The 22,885-nt window shown below is 51.4% G+C and overlaps 1 protein-coding gene across 2 annotated transcripts; it reads left to right on the plus strand.

The window, feature by feature from the left end:
* The first annotated feature begins 2,837 nt into the window (after window positions 1-2,837).
* Window positions 2,838-22,052, plus strand: SALL3 (spalt like transcription factor 3). Of its 2 annotated transcripts, XM_036884329.2 has the most exons (4): window positions 2,838-2,951; window positions 14,318-17,158; window positions 17,375-17,715; window positions 19,247-22,052. In XM_036884329.2, exons 1-4 carry the CDS (start codon window positions 2,870-2,872, stop codon window positions 19,676-19,678), a joined length of 3,696 nt encoding a protein of 1,231 aa, XP_036740224.2. In that variant the 5' UTR covers window positions 2,838-2,869; the 3' UTR covers window positions 19,679-22,052. The 2 variants fall into 2 exon arrangements, with proteins under 2 accessions (XP_036740224.2, XP_036740223.2); XM_036884328.2 differs by having other exon boundaries at window positions 14,318-17,715.
* The last annotated feature ends 833 nt before the right edge of the window (window positions 22,053-22,885 follow it).

A 22,885-nucleotide genomic window follows, 5' to 3' on the forward strand; every position in this document is an offset into this window, starting at 1 on the left:
AGCCGCTCCGCCCGCGCCTGACGAGAACCGCGCCCATGCGGGGCAGCGCGCCGGGACCTCAAGTCCTGCGTTCCTGCCGCTCACCGAGCGCGATCTCCTGCGTCCACCGCCGCCCAGTGCCGGAAAGTACAGCCTGACCCGCAGGGCACCTACGCAATCTGAAGGCCGCTCCTTCCGATGAAGGGCCGGGTCTCAGATCCGCCTTCACTGGAGGGACTTGGGGTCCTTCCCAGGACCTCACCTCGGAGAAAATGCAAAGCAGTCGACGGATTAAACAGTTGATTTGCAAGTCCCAGGAAGACCCAGGGAAATCGTGGCAGTGCGTTGGAGACGAGTTGGGGGGCGGGGAGAGGCGGACCGGCGGCCTTAGGAACAAAAAAGGTGGGGATCGGCCCGCACGGAGGCCCGGGGAGGAGGAGTCGGCGCGGCCGGGCCGCGGGCTGCGGGGGCGTCGGCCTCCGGCTTCCTCGGGGAGGCTTCGGACGCCGCGGAAACCTACATTTGCTTCTTCTGCCCCAAGTCCGTTTTTAAAAGGGAAGGAAAAGAGAGAATTACAGTTCACAAAAGGCGCACGGTGCGCCTTCCGCCGGGGTGGGCCCGTGCCGGCCGCCTTCCTCTCCCTTCGCCACTTGCCCGGACCCCCGCGGCCCCTGCGGGTTCTGCAGGCAGCTTCCCGCGCTGCACGCGCCCCACCCACCCCCGCCGGCACGCGGCCCCTTCCTCTCCCCCCTCCCGGCCCGCCTCTCCTCGCCCTTCTTCCCCGCAGAGCTCCCGGCCCGGCCGCCCCAAAGCGCCGGCTGCAAACTTTCCGCTGCAGGGCGCCTCTGCGCGGGATGCGGCCGCGTCCCCGAGGCGCCCGCCGCACGGGAAGAAGTTCGCCGGCGAGGGCGACGTGGAGATACTCCCCCGCAGCTTGACTGTGCACGCGCGACACAACTCTAGTTTCGAACATCTTTTATTTGCCATGTTTTCTTTCCAAAAACAAAATCACCTAAATGAATACGCCCGCCACCAAAAAGCAAAACAAAAACCAACCTTACGGATTTATTTTTTGCTTTTTGGCAGAAGTGGCGGCGGGGGACTGTGCGGAGCGATTGCAACCCGCGCCCGCCCTTCCTCTCATTTTCCGGGGCTCTTCCTGGAGCCCAAAGCTGTTGCTTCGTGAAACTTACACAATTAGAGGCAGGCGGGAGAAGGCCGGCTGGCGAGCGGGAAGGTTCTAGAACGGAAAAGAAGCCCGCGGCGAGCCCAGCGAGCGGCGCAGGGTCGCAGCCACACGGCCCCGCCCGCGCTCGCCCGCCCCGCGAGGGGCTCCAGCCCTCCGCACGCTCGCGCTCGGGGCTGGCGGAGGTCGCCCGCTTCCCGCCGGCGCACGACGCTAGGGGAAGCGCTGCGAGGCCATCTGTGCCAGAGCTTCGACCTGACAAGGCCACTCGTGAGACAAACATAGGAGACGTAGTCAATGAAAAAAGACACACTGGGGCCTGGGGCACATCCCGGTGGCCGCTCGGGGATGCAGGACACGCGCGGAGTGCGGGCACCGGAGTGGGCGAGGGCGCGCGTGCACGGCTGCGCGTGGGGGTGCGCGCGCGGTGACAGGGCGCGTGCGTGTGACCGCCGGCGAAGGTGGGGCGCGTGTGCGGGGAGCGCGCCGCGCTGGCGGCCGCGGGGTGCGGGGCGGGTTAGGACCGGCGCGACCCCCTCACTTGCCCCCCCACCTCACGTCACCCCCCGAAAGTCCTAGAACACGGTGGGCCCAGCGGGGGACTTTCGTGGACTTGGAACTTTGAGTCGCGCGGCCTCGGGGCACCTTGCGCCCCCTGCCCACTCCGCAGGCGCGCCGGCACTGCAACCCGTCGGGAAACGGAACGGGGTGGGGTACCCCGGAGCCTCGAGCCCCCTCCCTCCTCCAGGATTTAAGGAGCCGCTGGCGGCGGGGAGGCCCGGCGGGCGGGCAGGCGGAGGGCCGAGGCGGCCCGGTGGCGGCGGCGGGCGGGGCGGGCGCTCCGGAGTCGGAGGGGCCCGGGGGGGGGCGGGGAGACGGGGGGCGGAGGGGAGGGGGCGAGGGGTGGGGAGGGGAGGAGCCGCGCGGCCCGCGCCGCTTCCGAACCGGAAAGTTGGTCTTGCCGAAGTCCCGCCACCCCGGCGTGCGCACTCCGCTCCGCTCCGGCCGCGAGCCTCCGAGCCGGGCCGGCCGCCGGGGACCCGCGGAGGGACGCGAGCCCGGAGAGAAGGTCCGCAGCGGGGGCACCTGAACCGAGCCGCCCGGCGCGCCAGCCCCGCCGCCGAGTAGCTCAGGCGGCCGGCCGGCCCCACGCGCCCCGGAGCGCAGGAGGCGCAGCGCCCGAGCGGCCCGGCAGACAAAGGCGCCGGGCCGGAGCCCTGCCCGCGGCCGCTCGCTCCGGGAGGGGCGACCGGGCGGCGGCGGGGGGGGGCGGCGCGGGGCGCGGGCGGCGGCGCAGACACTCTATAAAGGGGCGAGCCCGGCGCGCCGGCGGAGACGGCGCCGCGCGGACGCCGCCAAAGTTTGCCGCCTGCGCCCTCGGCCGGGCCCGCCCGCTTCGGCCCGCGCCCGCGATGCGAGGGCGCCCGGCGGCCCCGGCCCGGCCTGCGCCCCCGGCCCGCGCCTCGGCCCCGCGCGGCCGCTAATTGCGAACGCGGCCTCATTTGCATAGGCCGCGGGTCCGCTGGAGGCCGGCCAATCGGCGCGGCCCGCCGCTAATGGCCATGCATTATTCACCAGCCTAATTGCTCGGCCCCATGCGCGGCCCGCGCAGCCGCCGCCGCCCGCGCCCCGCGCCCCGCGCCCGCCCGCCGGCCGCCCCGCTGATGCCGCTGCCCCGCGCGGGGCCCGCGCGCCGCTAGCAGCATGTCTCGGCGCAAGCAGGCCAAGCCCCAGCATCTCAAGTCGGACGAGGAGCTGCCGCCGCCGGACGGGGCCCCCGAGCACGGTGAGGGGCGCGGACCCGGGTGGCGGGTCGGGGAGCGCGGGCTGGAGGCGGCCGGGCCCCCACCCCTCCGCGCCAGGTCGGCCGCGAGTCGCGGGCCCCGACAGGCTGGCGCGGGGATCGGCGCCTCCGCCGAGCGCGCGGCGCGGAGAGTTGCGGGCAAGTAAACTTGGCTCGGCGGCTGGAGTTGGGGAGCTGCGCGCCGGGGTCGGCGCCGCGGCTTGGAGCCCGATGGGGCCGGCGCGCGGGCGTGGCGCGGCGTGGCGGGAGGGTCCGCGCCGCCGCCTCCGCGCCGCCCCCCGGGCTCCCTGCGCCCGGACGCCGGACCGTCCTCGGCGAGCCCCGGGAGGGCGCAGCGGCGGGCACGCGTCCGGGGAGGCCGCCGCCTGGCAGCTTTGTTCGGCGCCCGGCACCCCGGGCGGTGACCCCGGCCCGCCCCCCGCCCCCCGCCCCGGACCGAGGGGCGCCCGGCGAGCCGCGAGGTCCCGGCGCGCTGACCGGCCGGTGACGCCGTTCCGGGGCGGCGGGAAGCCCGCGTCGCCGGCCTTCCTCGTGGCCGCCCCGAGACTCGCCCGGGGGTGGCCGCGCACGGCGACCGCTGTCCTGGGCCCCCGGCCTGGCGCGCGTCGGCTCCTCGGGGTCCGCGGGCGGGGCGCCTGTGGCCGGGTCCCGGGGCGCCGAGGGTCCCTGAGCGCGCGGCCGGCGGCTCTGGGTGCCGCGTGGGCGGTGCGGAGGCGCCTCGGCGTTTTCCTGCGGGACCGGGGAAGTTTGGAGCTTTTCCCCGGGTGCCGAAAAGTTTGACGGGGCAGGTCCGCGCCCGCGTCGGCGCGCAGAAAGCGGGAAATGCTTGGGACCCGCAGGAATTAGTGAATTAAAATTGTGAGCTCGCTGGGCCTTTTGTCGCCGCGGAGGTAAAGAGGTTCTCTCTGCGGAGTCCGGTCACCCAAGATTAGAACAGGAGATAGGCTAAAAAGAAACGCTTGCATATGGTGGGTAGATTAAGGACAAAGAATCTTTTTGTCATGGAAATGGATTTTTTTTGTTTTGTTTACTTCATCACATAGAATTTCTCACACTTGGTTTGTTTTGTATTGCCCTCAATGACTACATGATCAAATGAATGGGTTTATTTCTGCCGAATGAGAAAGACAGTCTTCCCTTCAAAAGAACTACATTGCATCCCAGTGAGGAATTTTAAAGCTGCATTATTGTGGCTCCTGAATAGCTTAAAATCGGCTTTCACAGCCTCCCCAAAATGCAACAATGTAAATACTTCTCAGCTTTGTAGGGTCGTTATCAAAATGTGCAATGTCTCCTTTTATTAAAGCATATATTAATTACTAGAGTAAAACCCCTTGTATTTAACAATTAACAAGCTGAGGCACTGCTATTCATTTTTAATTTCACTTCAGAAATGTGAGCGTGGTGAGCATGTTGAGGGGTGTATCGCCTGTATTTGAAAACCTAGGATGGAGTAAATTATTTACAAGTTCCCTTTTGAATTCTCCTTGTTACTGAATTTGTTTAGAGGTGAAACATAGTTAGGTTTTTTTACCCCGCGGAGGATTAAAGTTTTTGTCAAGCCTGTGTTTTTTCAGATTCATTCCAAGTTGTAATCAAGATATTGCCACGGTTCCTGATCATATTTTGCAACAGGCCAAAAATAGTCTGTCTGGGGCTGAGCCTTAGTGAAGTACTGTGTTTCTGTTACCTCAGCCTGTGTTAAGGATAGTTTAGGCAAACTATTTAAAAAATAGTTCTTTCTGATTTAATTATTCTGAAGCTGATTGTTCTTGGAACATAAAAGATAGTGTTCTCTGTTCACCCAGGGAATGCTCATGTGTATGTTGCTGGGTCTACTGATCATTAGTAAGACAACAAAGTAAAATACTTTTTAAAGATAAATGGTTGTGAAAACTAAATTACTCCAACATGAATCAGATAGTCCCAACATTTAAATTTTGTTAGATGCAATGCAAATAAACAGCCTCATGCATGAAGGTATAAGTGAGCTAAGTTTACTGTGTTTTAGGAATGAAGTAAATAATTCCTTTGTATCACTTTGGGTGTGACATTAATTAATGCAGCTGCACAGAGTAAAATTGAAGGCTGTCGAGAATGCCAAGAAAAACAAAATACACAGAATTTTTAGCAAAATATGATAGAGTCAAAGATGCACAGTCATGTTGACTTACAGTAAAAAGACTGTTTCCTTAAAAAGAAATATGACTTATTTTTCAGGGTTGGTTTTCCTGCAAGCCATAAAAAGATAGCTATCCAAAAATTGCTTCACTGCTACCAAAACCTTATCCTTGCAGGAATGAAATATGATGGCGTGTCTAGGATGAAAAAGTTATAATGATTTGCGTAAAGTTCTGAAGTTATTCCTGTTGTAGAAATGTATTTTAAGGAATGACTGTGACATTCCCGCTAGAAATGATCTTTTAACACTGCAAATTATTTCACTCCTGTTACTGAAAATTCAGAAATAAATGTGATGCAGCTTTATGATTCAGTTAAATATGTCACCAGTAATGAAATCCCTTGAGCCAGCTGAATATTTTTGTTCTAAGAAAAAATTAAAACTTCTAATGCCAGAACAACACTCGTACTCTAAGAACTTTAAAGGTGTAATGCTGCTATCCTTCACCATATAAAATACGCTTAAAGATGCATTTTTTACTGTCCTTAGAAAAGAAGTATGTATTTAAGGAAGAACAAAACAATATTGTAATTTAAAACAATTTGCCATCCTGCACTTTGTTAGTGCTAATTGCTTCAAAGTGTGTTTTTATTTTATGCCAACTTCACAGTCCTATGGCTATCTTAAAAATCCTTTTAAATGTGGTGAGCATGTGATTTAAGAATTTAGCAGTGGTATTCACAGACTGTGTTTAAATTAAGGGGAAGAAGGCCACCAGCCCTCAGTGAAGAGCTTTTCTCTTTTATCTGTATATGCATGGTTTGCCCTGAGTACTCCCCCAGCACACACACACACCACACATTTACAATTCAGCATTCCAAAAGGAAACAATGCAGAAGCCACTTTCTAACATTAGCTGGCAGATTGTTTTCTCTGAAACAAGAAAGGTGAAAAGTAGGTAACTTAAGTAAGGGGGATAAAAGGAAAAAGAAGAATCTGCAAACATTTATTTTAAAAGTAACATTTTAAAAACTTCACCTATTTAAAAATGTACGATTGGGTGGTCGACAAAAAGCATGACGGTTAATTCCCACCTTACAGAGAAGGAGCTGATTATGTAACGGGATTTTTATGTACATTTTAAACTCCCACTGCATATGCATAATCCAGTATTTTCAGATCTGTTCAGAGCTAGAGAAAGAAGAAGGTAGGGACCAACAGCAGGAATTACTTAGCAAGCTGATTATTTTTTGTATACAAGATGATGGCAAAAGCGGGCCAAAGTGGGTCAGATTTCATTTTCCACTGCAGTCTCTAAGAGGCTTTGTCATTCATCTCAAGGTAGCTCTAAGAACATTTCCTTTTGGGGGGAATTCAGCAGTTTGAGTTCTGGGTACTGAACCTCAGTTGGAATTCAGCATTCTAAAGTATAAAGTATTAGCACAGGCTCTATATTTAAGGAAAACAAAAATATTTTTAGCTGCTAGTGAAGTATGCAGCCTCTTTTAATGCTGCAAGAGAGTTTCGAGGATGGTATTTGAGTAATATTTAAAACAGGGAAGTTTTTTTATTTTGTCATTTTTTTATTTCCTACATTTCTTGACTAGTTGCTGGAATAAGACCACCCTATCTTAGACTTGTCTCATGAAGATGAGAGCTAATTCTACTTCTGGTGGGACATGTTTGACATTCTAACATATGTTACCTTGCTACACATTTCATATAAAAATCAGGCATAAATAAAACCTATGTAAAAAGCCAAATGTTTCAGTATTACTTTAAATAAACTACATATTAAAAAGTCCTGTCCTCAGGTTTTTCTCTTATAATTTGAACACCTTTATGATTTAAAATGTAGTTGGCTGTTTGTGATTTCCAAGCAAAGTAATAAGGCAAGTCATGTTACAGAAAGCGTTCAACGTTAATGGAAACAATAAAATAATGTAATGGGCTCTATTTATGTTAGAAACGAAGGTGGATTGGCCTGTCAAAGGGAAGCACTCTCGCGGCTGAATCGTTGTCCACCAAGACCTGATGACGCGGCGTGGTGTCTAAATCCTGCCCTCCGTGGGCCTGTCTTTTCCAGTCACCCCCAAATTAGTTAACGCTTACCATCTAGGATCCCAACCCCCACTGCGTTCCCAGAAAGCCCTCGGGCCAGCGCCGCATCCAGCCTTGCTGTCTGGGTTCCATGAGCAGGTGGGTCGCCGTGCTGGCAGCTTCCGGGCGCTCTCCCTGAAGGTGGGCAGTTAGTGCGGTGAGGAGCTTGCTGACTTAACCTTTGCCTGCCCTGCCCTGCCCGGGGTGGCCACTAGATGTCAAGCTCATAATACAATTAGTGCATCTGGGCTGTTGACCTTGGCAACAGGAGTCAGCACTGTTGCATTAAGTGTTAACGCTGAATCTGGGTGTTAACTAGGGACCCACGAGTGTGCTCCGTTCTGCTCGGCTTATCAAATGCCCGTCTGGTTCAGCACAAGTGTTTATAGTTCTTACAGAAGAGAAAAGGGTTTTCTTTTGTGCGGCTATTACATCTTGAACTGCGTAATTAACCCTGCGGGCGCCGTGCCGCTTTGTCTTACTTACCGACATTCCTGGTCCTCCTTGAGAGGGGCTCCTCGCAGCAACGTCTGACGATTCGGTTTGTGATTTGCGACCGTGCAGAGCCCCGGGCTTCAGTGGCCCAGGGCGGTGGCTTTTCCAGGGCGATTTTTGGCATCTGTGTAAACTTTGCCCACAGAAATGGAGCAATATGAAGTGCTGACAAATAATGGAAATGATTTAATAACCCCTCGTGCAAGATGGTCACAGCTCATTGGGGAGCCTTGTTCCTGGACACGATGTAGTTTGTGCATTTCAGAACTATTTAGATCCAGGTCAGGTGTTTGTGTGTGTGATAATGGTTTTGCCTATTTAGTTCTTACGCTTAGTGAGTTTGAAAATGACGGGGTTGGGTAGTGGTGTGGGAACTTTTAGTAGGCACATCGTGGAAGCACAGTCAATTCCATGTCTTCGAACTGAGCTTCGGCCATCAGCATCTTAACCAAAAACGACCCTGCACCGACCTTGTTTTCTCCCCTCACCGAATCTTGATTGAAATTGTTTGCATTGGTGGACACCTTTCAGGTTCCTGTGTTTTTTGTTCAGCGTAGCCATACATGTGTAGGTATAGTAGGCATGATGACAGCATAACATCTAAATGAAAGAAGTACTGTGCAACCTTGAGTGTAACAAACATCTTATTATTTGATACAGCATCGAGGCAGAGAGTTAAAACAAGTGTGAGCGCTGTGTCGGCTCTCCGTCTGTGAGTGTCCATAAAGGAAACAGTGTTTTCCTCCCCGGTGCTTCACCACCCAGACTAAAAACTGCAAATGTTTTCAACAGAAGACATTTTGGTGACTAGGCCACAGGTGGTCGTTGCTTAACCAATTTGAGATGTGGGCCACTGAGTCGACGAGGGCTGGAGTCAGGGTCAGTGCCGGCGTTCAGCATCGCACGAGTGCCCTCCGCTGGCCAGCTCGGGGCTCACACGCTTGGAGGTCTAGGGAAAAGGACAAAATTTTTCTATTGCGTCTGGAATTTCTTCTACATTGTTAAACACAGTAGGGGTCTCTATTTGTCTCCTCCTGTTTCACAGCTTGGGCTCAGTGTGTGATAATTCATCTTTCTTTATGGGATTCAAAGCTATCATAAGGAGTTAAAAAGAATTAATTTGCAAGAAAATAAGTGTCTCCGAACAATTTAGGAAAACTTGAAAAATGCTTTCTAGATTTTTAAGGGATGGTTAGGGCAAAGCAGAAAGTACATTTTCCTTTCCTCAAAAACCCACGTGGTATTTTAAAGTTACTGATTAAAGTGGAGAAGTTAACATCCCTTTTCCATATATCTGAACAAGTTTTACATATCCTTTTGTTAATTAGAAGGAATTAAAGATAGGTAGCAAAAATGTAGCAGAATAAAGGTGAGCTTTAGAGGTTGGTAAGCAAAATTATAAAATACCTATTTACTGCTTTTTTGCAATAGGTCAGCTTATGTACGAGGCACTGTACTGCTTAAAAGAGAAAATGATAAAGCCTCACTAAGTACTGCAGTTTGAAATGTTTTAGAAACGTGTTTATGCCTCAAACATTCATATATACGTATATTGCAACAGTGCTTTTCATGTGTGGCTTTAAAAAGGTCATCGTGAGTGTAAATATTCTGCCCGTCTTCTGCCACATCGTTCTGTAGATCATAATGCGCTTTTACAGACGGTGAAACATGAGGCACGTATATTATATAACAGACCAGGAATTATGCTGAGAGAAAAGTGAAGCTGTCTTGGAGGCCTCCTTTCACACTGAGAGTTGATCCTAACAACAGGAACATTTTGTTAAACATTCTCTGTGTGTTTTATTAGTGGGAAGAAAAAAAATCCGTGTGTTTTTAAGACTGCCCTTGTAGCTGTCCTTTTGTTAGTGTCTTTCTCAACAAGGCTGTGGGACCAGTTTCCCCCTCATTTGCAAAACTGAGAAACATACCAGAACTTGCTCCAGAAGGTTTGAACGGTGGTGGAGTTAGAAACCTTGGAAATCTTACATATAAATAGCAAGTGTGGGGATAGCTGTAAACTAATTATACATTTCCTCTCTTAAGCTGAAACAGCTTTCTTTTTTTCAGCCTCTGTTCTCTTTGCCCCTCCTGAGTGCATTCAGGAAAACAGATTCAGCAGTAAGTACAGGCGCCCGGCTTGAAGCCATGGCTGCTACATATCTGACATTAGCAAAGCAGGCTTAGTCCCAGAACAGCTTCCTCCTGGCTTTGATCCGTGGCGCATACGGGGCGAGAGTCCCTGTGGCACTTCCATAAAGTGACCCTTACCAAGTGTCCCTGTTCACCCAGAAGGGAGGCTCTTGGTTAAGGTTCGATTACCGGATGAATCAGTTGGCATTTTTCTTCCTTGTTCTGACCCTAACCCTTATGCACTACAAATTCCTGCCTCATCCCTTGCCTATTTACAATTTGAAATCTGTTAGCCATTGGACAGCCAGTATACAAAAAAATAAATAACTTTGACATTAATGATGATGTTTACAGTGCTTGTCTTTCAATTCCCCCTTTCAAGAAAGAATTTCCATTTGCATTGGAAAATAAATTTCTCAAACCTGTACATTGTACTGTTGTTATGGTGGTTCATTGACATGGTTTTGCCTTGAAATAAAAATTGTAAGCCGTAATAGCTAATGGAAGTAATTTCTGGTTTTAAAACACAAAGACCAGTATAAAATGTAAATTTAATTAAAAGGTAGTGGAATACATGTGAATCTAATAGAATATTGGCTTAAAAGAATAGCAGGACTCAAGAACTTAAGTTACACGATGAAGTTGTGCGCTGCATTCAGATTTTTCCCATGAGGGTTTTCTTGGTAGAGAAAGCATTTTTTTGAAATAAATAAATACTGCCGGATTTAGCACATACGCATTTACTCTTTGTGATGAGCCATCAAAGCAAGTTACAACTTACTTTATATCTTAGTCTCTTCCAAATGCATCCATCTGGCCCCTCCTAGCCCCCCCAAGCCCCCAGCAAAATAGGCTCGCCCTGGCATTTCCCAGCAGTCACTTACGCCCAAGTGTTTGTTGTCTAATAGCATTCTTAAAATATGCAGCCAAAAATTTCAGTTTCATTCGTGAGATATTATAGCTTTGTATCAAGGCTGTCGTATAGAACTTGTGCTTCTCCGCCACTCTGGAACACCATCTCATTCCATGTTGATGGTGGGACACAGTACGGGGAGCGTCAGTGACACTTGAAGTGATAGTGTCATGGTGCTTCATTCAGGCCCAGCAAAAAAATGTAGGTGCTGATTCTAAACTATGTGCCCAAAATAAGAAACCTGAATTGCATTGAAGAATTTTTTTGCTTCTCTGGTTGTAGTTTTTAAACTATGTGTTAGTCAAGAGGCAAAACTTACTGCGAAACTTTGCTTATAAAATCCAGTTGTCTGTTTTGTTAGGTTCGTTGACTCGATGAACAGGTAAAGGCCCGGTGGTCAGACTGCCATCTTTGCACAATGTCCTCTTCGGTTTTGTTTTCCTTCTTCAGTGTTAAAGGAATATAAGTGAAAGGTTATTTTACTTTGACGAGAAAAACTTTGTTACATTTGGGTAATTATCACTTATAATGGCATTAATCAAAATGATTTAGTGTGTAGAAAAATGCTTAAATATTCCATGCATAGTTTCTACGATTGAGAATCGGTTGTAATTTAGCAAACCTGTCAATGGGAGAAAAAGGAGATTACCTGGGGACACTTCCCAACTTCCGTGAATTTGGAGATGAACCCTAAAAATACTTAACACCTGAAAAACCAGTGGAAATGTAAATTTTCACCTTTAAAGTAAATAAGAGATTTGTTGGGTTGCTTAAAACCTTGAGAAATCAAAAAGTCCTTTTTTAATAAATCAACTTTAATAAGTCATAATTAAAGAAGACAAAGTCATATTTCTCTATTTCACATGCCAGTTTGTTAAAAAGAAAATCAGGGGAATGTTCATTTGTAAAAATATCATTTATTTACAATTAAGTTCATTTTTCCAACACTGAACACATTTAGAATGATCCAGAAGTCAGCCTGATTTTTAAGCATTTTCTTAGAGAATTGTCCCTAACACATATTCCAAATAAAGAAAAAGCCTTTTTTGAATAGTAATCACTGTTTAATTGTGTAGAAGTTTAAATGTTGCCATGTGAATGCTTTTTGTATACCATACAATTTATGCATTTATATCTCCTAAGAAGTTAAAGTTTGTAGAAAATATTTCAAGAAATTAGCAATATTTAATTTCATGGTACTTTTTTCTTAAAAGTATGGGGAAAAAATCTTCATAAAGGTTATGGCAGTCCTTTTACATCATAGCTTTAAAATATTGGAAAAGAACTTTTAAAAATAAATATTGGTAAAGAACTTTTAAAAATACTCTGCTCTGTGTTTAGTTATAGTGGTTGGAATACTTAGTTATAAGAGGTATGATACAGTGTAACATTGATTCCAACTTGATTGCTTAATGCAGATGAACTTCTTTTAATGGCCGCATAGACTTGTTAATATGTGGGACCAAACAAGAACATTCCACTATTATAAAGAAATTGCAAAGTAGAGATTCTTTGCATTTTGTGATCATTTTTAAATCCCATGACTAGAATTTGAGTTAGCTCTTACATCTTAATCAGTAAGAAATCATTTACCTGAAGATTTTAGGCTTTTTTTTTCCTCTTGCCCTGTTCTATAACCTTAGTATGTTTAAAATTAGATTTTGCATACACCAAGCAAAGGTTAAGTGCTCCGCGTATTTATTTTGTTAATGTGCTTATCTGCAGTATAAATCAGCTGTGTCTTTGCTTCCAGCTATACGCAACCTCATTACAGACACCTATTACATTCCTACCTTCCTACAGTAACGAGGCTTCTGGCAGCCTGATCTTCAGCACTGAATTTAGTTTAAAAGTCTAGCAGGCCTTTATGGGCTACAAGCTCTGACTTCTTTCCCTCTTCAGATGGTTTAGCCAGTTAAGAAAATGCTAATTGAACACTGCTAATAATTTTTTAAAGGCATGTATAAATTACCTGCAAATAATGGCCTCGTGGAGAGCAGCTGACTCTCCTCAAAAAATGTTTTTTTCTTTTCCAGTAGAGGGACTAAATGTTATAAAGGATATTTTTCAAAAATCAGATTTCTTTCCTGAAATCAGTGCCAAATTAGTGTTTCCAAAACCCTAAAAGAAAAAATATCAGCAGACCTCTCAGCAAGTACATTTGTTGATGTTGTAACAGATTATTTCTGGGGATGCAAAGTTGAGGATGTTTTGTTCTCACCTAACAGTGCACCCTGTCAAAGAGCTGATCTGTGCTGTCATTTGTCCCTGTTCGAACCGATTCGGTGCCCTCACTCCATCTGGAGGTTGATGAAAAGCAGGTACCAGTCAGTGATATCCAGGCACGTAGGGCCTGTGTAATCACTGAACGTCACCTCCCCCGCAACAACGAAAAAGTCAGAGCCAGAAACGAGGGTTTCTTGTTCCTGTGCAGCTATTTACTTGATCAGGTGTGAATTAGAATTGTTCATTAAACGTGGTTGTTATTCGGCACAAGAGGGTGAGGGAGTCAGGAAGTAGCTGCCTACAACAGTAATTAAACATGTGTAGCCAATTACAGGCTTTCCCACTACGGCGCAAGCATATAATTTGTTAAGTCTTTCTATGAGAATAGATGAAAATAGGTACAAAAAGTGTGTCTGACTACAACATTCTCATGTTAAACATGTCAACATAAATGAACTTTAAATATATAATTTCTAGTTTGTTAACAAACTGCCGAACTCTGTTGGCTAATAACAATAACATATAATTTCAGTTCATTTTGCCAAGAAATATTGCATCTGACAGAGCCAATTAATTGTATTAAACATGATTAATTTTAGGCCCAGACCATATTGATGATATTCATTTGGCAATTCCTAAAATGTAGAAATGAACCCTATCTGGAGGGAAAGAACAAACGGCTAAAAAGATAACGGGATTGATTTGTTAATCGAGCCACGAGCCAGGGAGGTGGTTTTTTGAGCAGAAGTGCAAGCAGCACTTTTATTTTCTTCGTTACATTTACGAATGAAAGTATTTAGCTGAAATTTCATACGTGAAACAAATGCCCATTGATTTGAAAGGTTCTCCAGAATTACATTAAATCTGTAATGTCTCCGCACTGCATAAAGATAATAAATCTCTGTGGTCCAAGCCCACGAGGGTTCCAGCACCGGCTGCCCGTCAGGTGCTGACGTGAGTCTGAAAGGTTACAGATGAGTTTAGCAACGTTAAGTGAGCTGGCGGAGGCATCTCTAATTTTGCTGGAAATGAGGAGGCCCGATGGTAGGGGGAATCCTAATGAGCCGTCGAAAGCTGGCTTTGTACCCAACAGACAGGGAGGCTGCGGATTGTATGAAAATATTGGAAATCAATGGCTTCTATGGAATTTCATTAAGAAGCAGGATCCACAATTGATAGGGCCTCATAATTTGATGGATTGTGCTAAGAAAATGATTAGCTAGCCAGAAAGAGTCATAGAATACACACGCTGGGTCGTCAGAAACGTTGAAGTAGGGTAATTTGTACAAAATAAAAAATATCGATTTCACTTACGTGCAGAATCCCCAGGCGCCCGGCTCACGAGCTCTCTGGTCTTTGCAGCCGCACCCGGGGACGGCGCGCCCGAGGGCGGCGAGGAGCCCAGCGTGTGCGAGCGCTGCTGCGCCGAGTTCTTCCGCCGCGCAGACCTCGCGGAGCACAGGCGCGGCTGCGCCGAGAACCCGCCGGTGCTGATCGTGGGCGAGGATGAGCCGGCGCCGCGCGCCCCGGAGTTCCCGGCGCCGTCCCCGGCCAGCTCGGCGGGCGGCGGGACGGACAGCGAGGCCGCCGAGGACGCGGCGCCGGCGGAGGGCGGCGAGGGCCGCGCCCCGGACGCGGGCGAGGAGCCCATGGAGGCGGAGTCCTGCGCCGACCGCGACTGCCCAGGCCCAGGCCCCGCGCCCACGGGGCAGCCGCCTGTGCCCCGCGGCGCCGACGCGGGCCCCCCTGCCGCCTGGGGCCCGCCGAGCACCAACGTGACGCTCGAGACCCTCCTGGGCACCAAGGTGGCTGTGGCGCAGTTCTCCCAGGGCGCCAGGGCAGCGGGCGGGGCGGCGGGCGGCGGGGCGGTCGCAGTGGCCGTGCCCGCGATCCTGGAGCAGCTGGTGGCCCTCCAGCAGCAGCAGGTGCACCAGCTGCAGCTCATCGAGCAGATCCGCAGCCAGGTGGCCCTGATGAGCCGCCAGCCCCCGCGCCCGCCGCTGGGCGCAGCCCAGAGCGCCCCGGGGCCGGCCACGCACTCAGCCCTGCAGCCCCCGGCCGGGGCGCCCCCCGGCCCTGCGGCGCAGCCGGCGGCCCACGAGGGACCCCCGCACCTGTCGCAGCCCACGTCCAGAGCCAGCACTCCGCACGTCCCCAGTGGGGGCCCCTCCGTCCCCACCGAGCCCGGGGGGCCGGCGTCCTGCAGCGCGGCCCCAGCCTCGGCCGCCCCGGCCTTGGGGGCCAGCGCCGTCAGTGGCGCCTCGCAGCCGCCCACCGCCCCCACGCCGCCTGCCCTGGGGCCGGGGCCGCTGCTCAGCTCGGCGCCCAGCCTGCCCAACCCGCTTCTACCTCAGACCTCGGCCAGCAGCGTCATCTTCCCCAACCCGCTGGTCAGCATCGCGGCCACAGCCAACGCGCTGGACCCCCTGTCGGCCCTCATGAAGCACCGCAAGGGCAAGCCCCCCAACGTGTCAGTGTTTGAGCCCAAGGCCAGTGCCGAGGACCCGTTCTTCAAGCACAAGTGCAGGTTCTGCGCCAAGGTGTTCGGGAGCGACAGCGCCCTGCAGATTCACCTGCGCTCGCACACCGGCGAGAGGCCCTTCAAGTGCAACATCTGCGGGAACCGCTTCTCCACGAAGGGCAACCTCAAGGTGCACTTCCAGAGGCACAAGGAGAAGTACCCCCACATCCAGATGAACCCCTACCCCGTCCCAGAGTACCTGGACAATGTGCCCACCTGCTCCGGGATTCCCTACGGCATGTCACTGCCTCCGGAAAAGCCGGTGACCACCTGGCTGGACAGCAAGCCCGTGTTGCCCACGGTGCCTACGTCGGTCGGGCTGCAGCTCCCGCCCACCGTCCCTGGCGTCAGCAGCCACGCCGACTCCCCCAGCCTCACGCCGGCCAGCCGCTCCCCACAGCGGCCCTCGCCCGCCTCCAGCGAGTGTACCTCCTTATCCCCTGGCCTCAACAGCTCCGAGGCGGGCGCCCCAGGGGCCACCGAGTCCCCGCAGCTGGTGCTCGGTGGGCCTTGTCTGACCAAAACGGAACCTGTGAACCTGCCGTGCACAAATGCCAGAGCAGGGGACATCCCGGCCAGCGGGCACTTGACCACTGCGACCACGTCGGCCACCACCACCCTCACGGACAGCAGCACCTCTACAGGCCTCTGCAGCCCAGTCCTCCCGGCCGGCCCCGACCAGTTCAAGGCCAAGTTCCCCTTCGGAGGGCTGCTCGACTCCATGCAGACGTCAGAGACGTCGAAGCTGCAGCAGCTGGTGGAGAACATCGACCGGAAGATGGCGGACCCCAACCAGTGTGTCATCTGCCACCGCGTGCTCAGCTGCCAGAGCGCCCTCAAGATGCACTACCGGACGCACACAGGGGAGAGGCCGTTCAAGTGCAAGCTGTGTGGGCGCGCCTTCACCACCAAGGGCAACCTGAAGACGCACTTCGGGGTACACCGCGCCAAGCCGCCGCTGCGCGTGCAGCACTCCTGCCCCATCTGCCAGCGGAGGTTCACCAACGCCGTGGTCCTGCAGCAGCACATCCGCATGCACATGGGCGGGCACATCCCCAACACCCCGCCGCCCGACGGCTTCCGGGACGCCGCGGACGCCGAGCTCGCCTACGACGACAGGGCCACCGACGCGCTGAGCGGCTGCGAGGACGACGCGGACGAGCACTCCATGGAGGAGGACGCCGAGCCCAGGGACCCGGCCAGGCCGCTGCTGCCCCACGGGGGCTCCTGCCCGCCCTCGCCCCCCTCTGTCATCTCCAGCATCGCCGCCCTGGAGAACCAGATGAAGATGATGGACTCGGTCATGAGCTGCCCGCGGCTGGCCGCCCTGCAGCCGGTGGAGAACGGGTCCGGCGACAGCGACCGGCTCAGCAACGACTCCTCGTCGGCTGCGGGCGACCTGGAGAGCCGGAGCGCGGGCAGTCCCGCCCTGTCCTCGTCTTCCTCCTCCACGCAGGCCCCGTCCCCCGTGAACAGCAACAGCGAGAGCTTGTATTCCAAGTCCCCGGGCCTCGGCCACCAGGAGGAGCCCCAGGAGACCCCATTAAAGACGGAGAGGCCGGACAGTCCGCCTCCTGCCCCCGAAAACGGAGGCGCGCTGGACCTGACGGCCGCCCCCCTGGGCCGGCCACCCATCAAGGAGGAGGCCCCCTTCGGCCTGCTGTTCCTGAACCGAGAGCGGGGTAAGTGTCCGAGCACTGTGTGTGGTGTCTGTGCCAAGCCCTTCGCTTGCAGGAGTGCGTTGGAAATACACCACCGCAGCCACACGAAGGAGCGTCCGTTCATCTGTGCGGTCTGCAGGCGCGGGTGCTCCACCGCGGGCAATTTAAAACAGCACTTGCTGACGCACAGATTGAAAGAGCTGCCTTCTCAGTTGTTTGACCCCGACTTTGCCCTAGGTCCCAGCCAAAGCACCCCTAGCCTGGTCGCCGGCTCCACGCCCACCATGATCAAAATGGAAGTGAACGGGCACAGCAAGGCCGTCGCACTGGGCGAGGGTCCACCACTGCCGGCCACGGGTCAGGTGCCCACTGGGCCTCCGGCGGTGCTGAGCCCCAGCCTTGCGCCCATGCTGGCCCCCCCGCCACGCCGGACGCCCAAGCAACACAACTGCCAGTCATGCGGGAAGACCTTCTCCTCGGCCAGCGCCCTGCAGATCCACGAACGCACGCACACCGGGGAGAAGCCGTTCGGCTGCACCATCTGTGGCAGAGCGTTCACCACCAAGGGCAACCTCAAGGTGAGGGCGCGTCGGAGCCCCAGGGGAGCCCTGCACGGGGAGCGTGCACCTCCTTTAGGTCAAACGGACAGGGTTCTCACTGTACGGGCCCACATGAGAGAGCACTGTGCCTGCCCTGTGGCGATTATACACTGTGCATGTGCTGTGGGGTGAGCATGTATGCATATACCTGTGTACTGTGTGGTGAGCAGTGAGTGTGCCGGCACATTCTGTGGGCCGTGTGGGTGAGTGCATGCGCGTGTGCATGCATTGTGCATGACTGCATCAAGGGTATAGTGTGCATGCACATGTATGCGTAAGTACAGTAGGTGTGTGCATGCATGTATGCTGTGCATGAGTGCTCGGGCGTGCGTGTGTGGGTGAGCACATATGTAGTGTGTGCACATACATTGCGACATAAGAGTGCCATGTATGCTGCACCTGTGTTGTGTGCGGCATGTCTGATGCGTGTTTGTGTACACACTGATTCACATAAGTGTGCATATACCCACTTACCAGGGTGTGTGTGCTGTCTGCAGCAGTGAGGGGCTTGCCTTATGTGCATACCAGCCCCCCTTGGGGCTCACTCATCTCCATGGTGTTGATGACCTATTGGGAACGACACACTTTGCTCCCGGTCAGGCAGGCCCAGGGCCTACGCTATCTTGATCCTTGTGGAACACTGACGACCAGACAGACCAAGCCTTTAAATGCAAGCACATGGTACAGGAAACACAAATCCTGTCCAGAGGCGAGAGGGGTTTTTGTGGCTCTGTCCACACAGCTGCTGAGAGAGGCTGGTGGGCATGTGGTGAAAAGCTTCCAGCCTAGGGGCAGAAAGAAGGCAGCATCATGCTCACATGAAGGCATGCCTGCACTGCTCTCATGGGCGGGAGAGTGCGTCAGGGGACGCTGGCCGGCTGTGTCTCCACTCAGCTGTACTTGCTGATTCCTGTCCCCGCATCAAGTGCCCACTGGGTTTCAGTGACCTCTTCAGAGACCGCAGAAAGGCCAGTACCTATGGTTTCCACGTCCTGGACAAATGAGAGCTGCCTGTCTGCTGAGCACAGAGGCCAGGATGCCTCCTGTGCATCTGGGAGATAGCACCCAAGGAAGGAGGCACCCAGCACAGAGGCCAGGATGTCTAAGAATAGGATGATGTGCAGGGGCAGCCCAGACGGGGGAGTCAGGGGCAAGGCCCGTGCCCTCTGAGCTGTGGACTGTCCTCTGGGGGCCTCAAGGGTCCCACCTCAAGGGGACTATTCTGTCCCTTGGGTTTGTCAGGTGGAAGGAGTGCCCACTAATGCATTAGCTGGCTTTACTTTTTGAATTTAGTAAAAAGACATTGCACGCTTAAGTAGAAGATGCTAAGAAAAGTTCACCTCAGTGTTCTGTTGTCCCCAACTAACGTTTAAGATGGGAAAAGAAAATCATCCTGAAAGAGGGGCTGGCCCTGGGTTTCGTTCGGGATGGCTTGTGGGGCGTAAGGACATGCCACGTGGCTCGCGCTGGGCTTGCTCACATGTGGCTTGTCTCTGTGTCTCCCGTGTAGGTGCACATGGGCACACACATGTGGAACAATGCCCCCGCCCGGCGAGGCCGCCGCCTGTCAGTAGAGAACCCCATGGCCCTGCTGGGTGGTGACGCCCTGAAGTTCTCAGAAATGTTCCAGAAGGATCTGGCAGCACGAACAATGAACGTGGACCCCAGCTTTTGGAACCAGTACGCTGCGGCTCTCACCAACGGTCTCGCCATGAAGAACAACGAGATCTCCGTCATCCAGAATGGAGGTGTCCCCCAGCTCCCTGTAAGTCTCGGCGGAAGCGCCATCCCCCCGCTGGGCTCCCTGGCTGCCGGGATGGACAAAGCGCGCACCAGCAGCAGCCCGCCCACTGTGGGCTTGGACAAAGCAAGCTCTGACACAGGCACCAGCCGCCCGTTCACCAGGTTCATTGAGGATAACACGGAGATTGGGATTAACTAGCGGCGCGCCCCTTGCCCGGCTCTCCCTGCAGCCTTACCTCCGGTGGGGCACGCATTAACTTTGGCTGCTGAAAGGGTGCCTGAGCGCCGTGTGGTGCCCGCCACGGGGGCCGGACTGCTCGCCAGCTCTGCAGCCTCTTAAATGACTTGAAGTCTGACAAGTCCTAGAAATCGTATTGGGAACAGCAGGGCTCAGACCACATCCACTCTGTTTCTCCTGAAACCAAATTCTCCAAGGCACAGGGGGTCGGTCCCCTGCGGTGTTTCAGTGAGACCCGATTGTGGTTTTGTTTGAATTAGTTAGACTTGAACGGTCTTTAGAACTCTTAACTTAAAAAGACGTGGTCTAGTACTCCCAACGCTGAGTCTTACGCCAGTACCTTTGTCTGTAGTATTTATAATGTTAAGATTATGCGGGTAACAGATAATATAGCCCCAACTTGGAAGGAAGCTTTTGTACTGCAGGATCATCTGGCTATGCGATTTTTTTTTTTTAAGCAAGATTTGATTTACTATAAATAAGTGGGTTATTTCAGTGCAGGCAAACTGTGAAGTTCTCTTGGGAAAGATAGCATGCTTTTGTGTGCAAGTACCTGTCAGTAACAAGACTTTTTTTTTTATTTTAATTTAAATGTTTGTAGCTGCTATGTGGACAATTGTTCGTAGTGCGGTCTGTAGCCCAGCGATGGGGAAGAAGTTACAGGCAAACATCACCGTAAATTACTCACATTATAAACAGTTGTGAGTAAATACTCCACGTTATCAAAGCTGTACAATAAAAAGGTAATGTTTGTATAATGTGGTTGCAAACTTAATTTATACTATTGCACTTTTAGTATTTTGTATTAGGTTTGTCTATAATTTGAAAATTTTAAAATATGTAAAGTATTTTATAAATAGTACTTTGGTTTATGGAAAATGATAAAGAAAACTGTTACAGTTTCTTGTTTTGTCTCAAGGTCAGACGATATGAGAAACCTATGCTACTTACACAGAAAAGCCACTCATCAGCTCCTCTATAAAGCAGGGCCTGCCATTTCTTAAAATGATTTATTTAACTTTTCTACAAAGCCCATTTAAAAACTTGACCCCTGATGGAACTCTAATGATTGAATTCCTCTTAGGATGGTGCCACCGGCACAAGCCAGGGGCTGAGAACACTAGGTATAACCTTACTGTACTCTTCTCTCTCCCGTGCCCGCAAACAAGGTCCAGACTGCCTGCGAGCAGTGGTGGTCGCGTCCAATAAACTGGAGAGAAATGTCGGGTGTCTGGCAGTTAATCCGTCATAACTGGGAACTTTTCTGCGTTCCTGATTTATTTATTCTCAGATGAAAACCAAGCACAATGTTGTCTGATTATTCAAAATACAGTCTTAAGCAGGTGACTATGTGTACCTGCTTTGAGTGAGGAGAGGGGCCAGGCGCCGGGCAGGGCCGAGGGGGGTGCTACACAGGCAGCGCTGTGTGTTCTACCTCATTTTGTGCGTTGCGAGCATGCTGCAGTCCGGAACGATGAACCTCCTGCAAGAACATTGTTCTGGAGATGCCCCGGGTGGCTGGGTGAGTGTGTAAGGAGCGTGTGCCCCTGAAGAAGCAATCAGACAGTGGCATCTTCTCAGTTCAAACAGAATAAAAATAGGACAATCTTTCCAACACGGCCACAGCAACACCAAAACCACATCGTGTCATTGAAGAAAACAATTCTCCCGACTCCGAAATGGGCAGACTTAGTTGTTCATCTGTAGGGATGAACGTTGAGCTGCACAGCTCTGCGCCGTTCTCCACGGTGATGGGATGCGGTGCCATCCCTTCCCATGGAATGAGCCGGGGGGGTCTCAGCATCGGGGAGAGAAAGCCGAGGTTGCTGTTGCTGGGTTTCAGCAGTTGAATGTTTTATTATTTATCTGTGTCCTTCCTGGTGTGATGTGGTTTTTTTTTGTTTTTTTTTTTGGTATTTGGTACCATGTGGTGTTTTCTCCCAAAAGGATGTGTATATAACTAAAAAAAAAAGAAATGTAAAATGCTGTAAATAAGATGGCTCATGAAGGGACAGTGAGACTGACCCCTAAGCTGTATTCGGGGCTGGCCATCCCTCCTGCATGGTGAAGAGAGACACTATTTTTCTATTGCAGTACCATGTAGGGCCAGGGGCCTCCCTGAACCAGTTGGGCATTGTTACCTAGATCCAATATTTTTATGATGAAATCTGTGGCTCGACATATCTGCTGATGGAAATGGATGTCGTAGTGTAGGTCACTATTTTTGTCACATGGAATTGAATAAAATGCAGGATGTGAAATATTATTTCTGAATTGCGTTCCTGATTATTCAAATGGAAGCAGTGGAATATGAGCTTATGGTAATTTGTGGTGTTTCTCCAAGGGAAGTCAATGAGGGAGGTTGACAGCTTAGAGCTAAGTAAGATTTAAGTGTATCTTGACTGGGCTCGAAATTTTTAGTTGCTACTTTTTTTTGAAAATAACTATGTAGCCTCCTAACTGTGGATATTTTTTTATATCTATCATGGAAAAAGTTACAGAAAATGCCTAATTATTGGAGACTTTTGTCCAAAAATGACTACACTCGGAATTACCTTCCCATCATCAGCATTAAGTGAAAATATTGGCTCTTTGAGTCACTGGAAAAAATAAATAGCCATGCATCAAATCACATTATAGGGAAGTGCTCCAGTGGGCTGGGGCAGCTTTGTGTCCCCACTAAACCCCATTTCTTTGTCCACTGGCTCCAGGGGGAGGATGTAAAGAAGCTTTATCTCACCTGACACTTGGTGAGACTTGATGTCTGAAGTTTAAGTCTCAGAAAGAAAATTTAATAGCTCCTAGATTTTAACCTAAACAACCCATTTCATCTTTTAAATAACTACTGATGCCTAGAAGCCACAGTAATTTTTACCTGGGAAGTGCCCAGACATTTTAAAGGACTGATCGAGGTACTAACCAGCCAGGCCACCCCCCAGCACAAATCATAGGCCTTAGGAATTAAACCATGTTGATTTCAGTGCTGGAATAGAAATTATGAGATATAAACTGACTAAATCAGATTCAGTTTTTTTTTTAATGGTAAGGAAATAGCAAAGATTACTAGAACCATTTAAAATAATTCAATTTGAAATGCTGGGGGGAAAGGGGATTTAACTTCTTATTTCAAAAATATTTCCAATGTGAAACCAGAGGTATTTCAGCTTA

Source organism: Manis pentadactyla, chromosome 6 (assembly GCF_030020395.1).
Source record: "Manis pentadactyla isolate mManPen7 chromosome 6, mManPen7.hap1, whole genome shotgun sequence".
In the NCBI taxonomy this organism is placed as follows: domain Eukaryota; kingdom Metazoa; phylum Chordata; class Mammalia; order Pholidota; family Manidae; genus Manis; species Manis pentadactyla.

Bases quoted from the DNA above. Each gene is read 5' to 3' on its own strand.
- SALL3 (XM_036884328.2), top strand. From the start codon at position 2,870: ATGTCTCGGCGCAAGCAGGCCAAGCCCCAGCATCTCAAGTCGGACGAG. The intron at 2,952-14,317 runs GTGAGGGGCGCG...TGGTCTTTGCAG, and splicing joins GGACGGGGCCCCCGAGCACG to CCGCACCCGGGGACGGCGCG. The intron at 17,716-19,246 runs GTGAGGGCGCGT...TCTCCCGTGTAG, and splicing joins CCACCAAGGGCAACCTCAAG to GTGCACATGGGCACACACAT.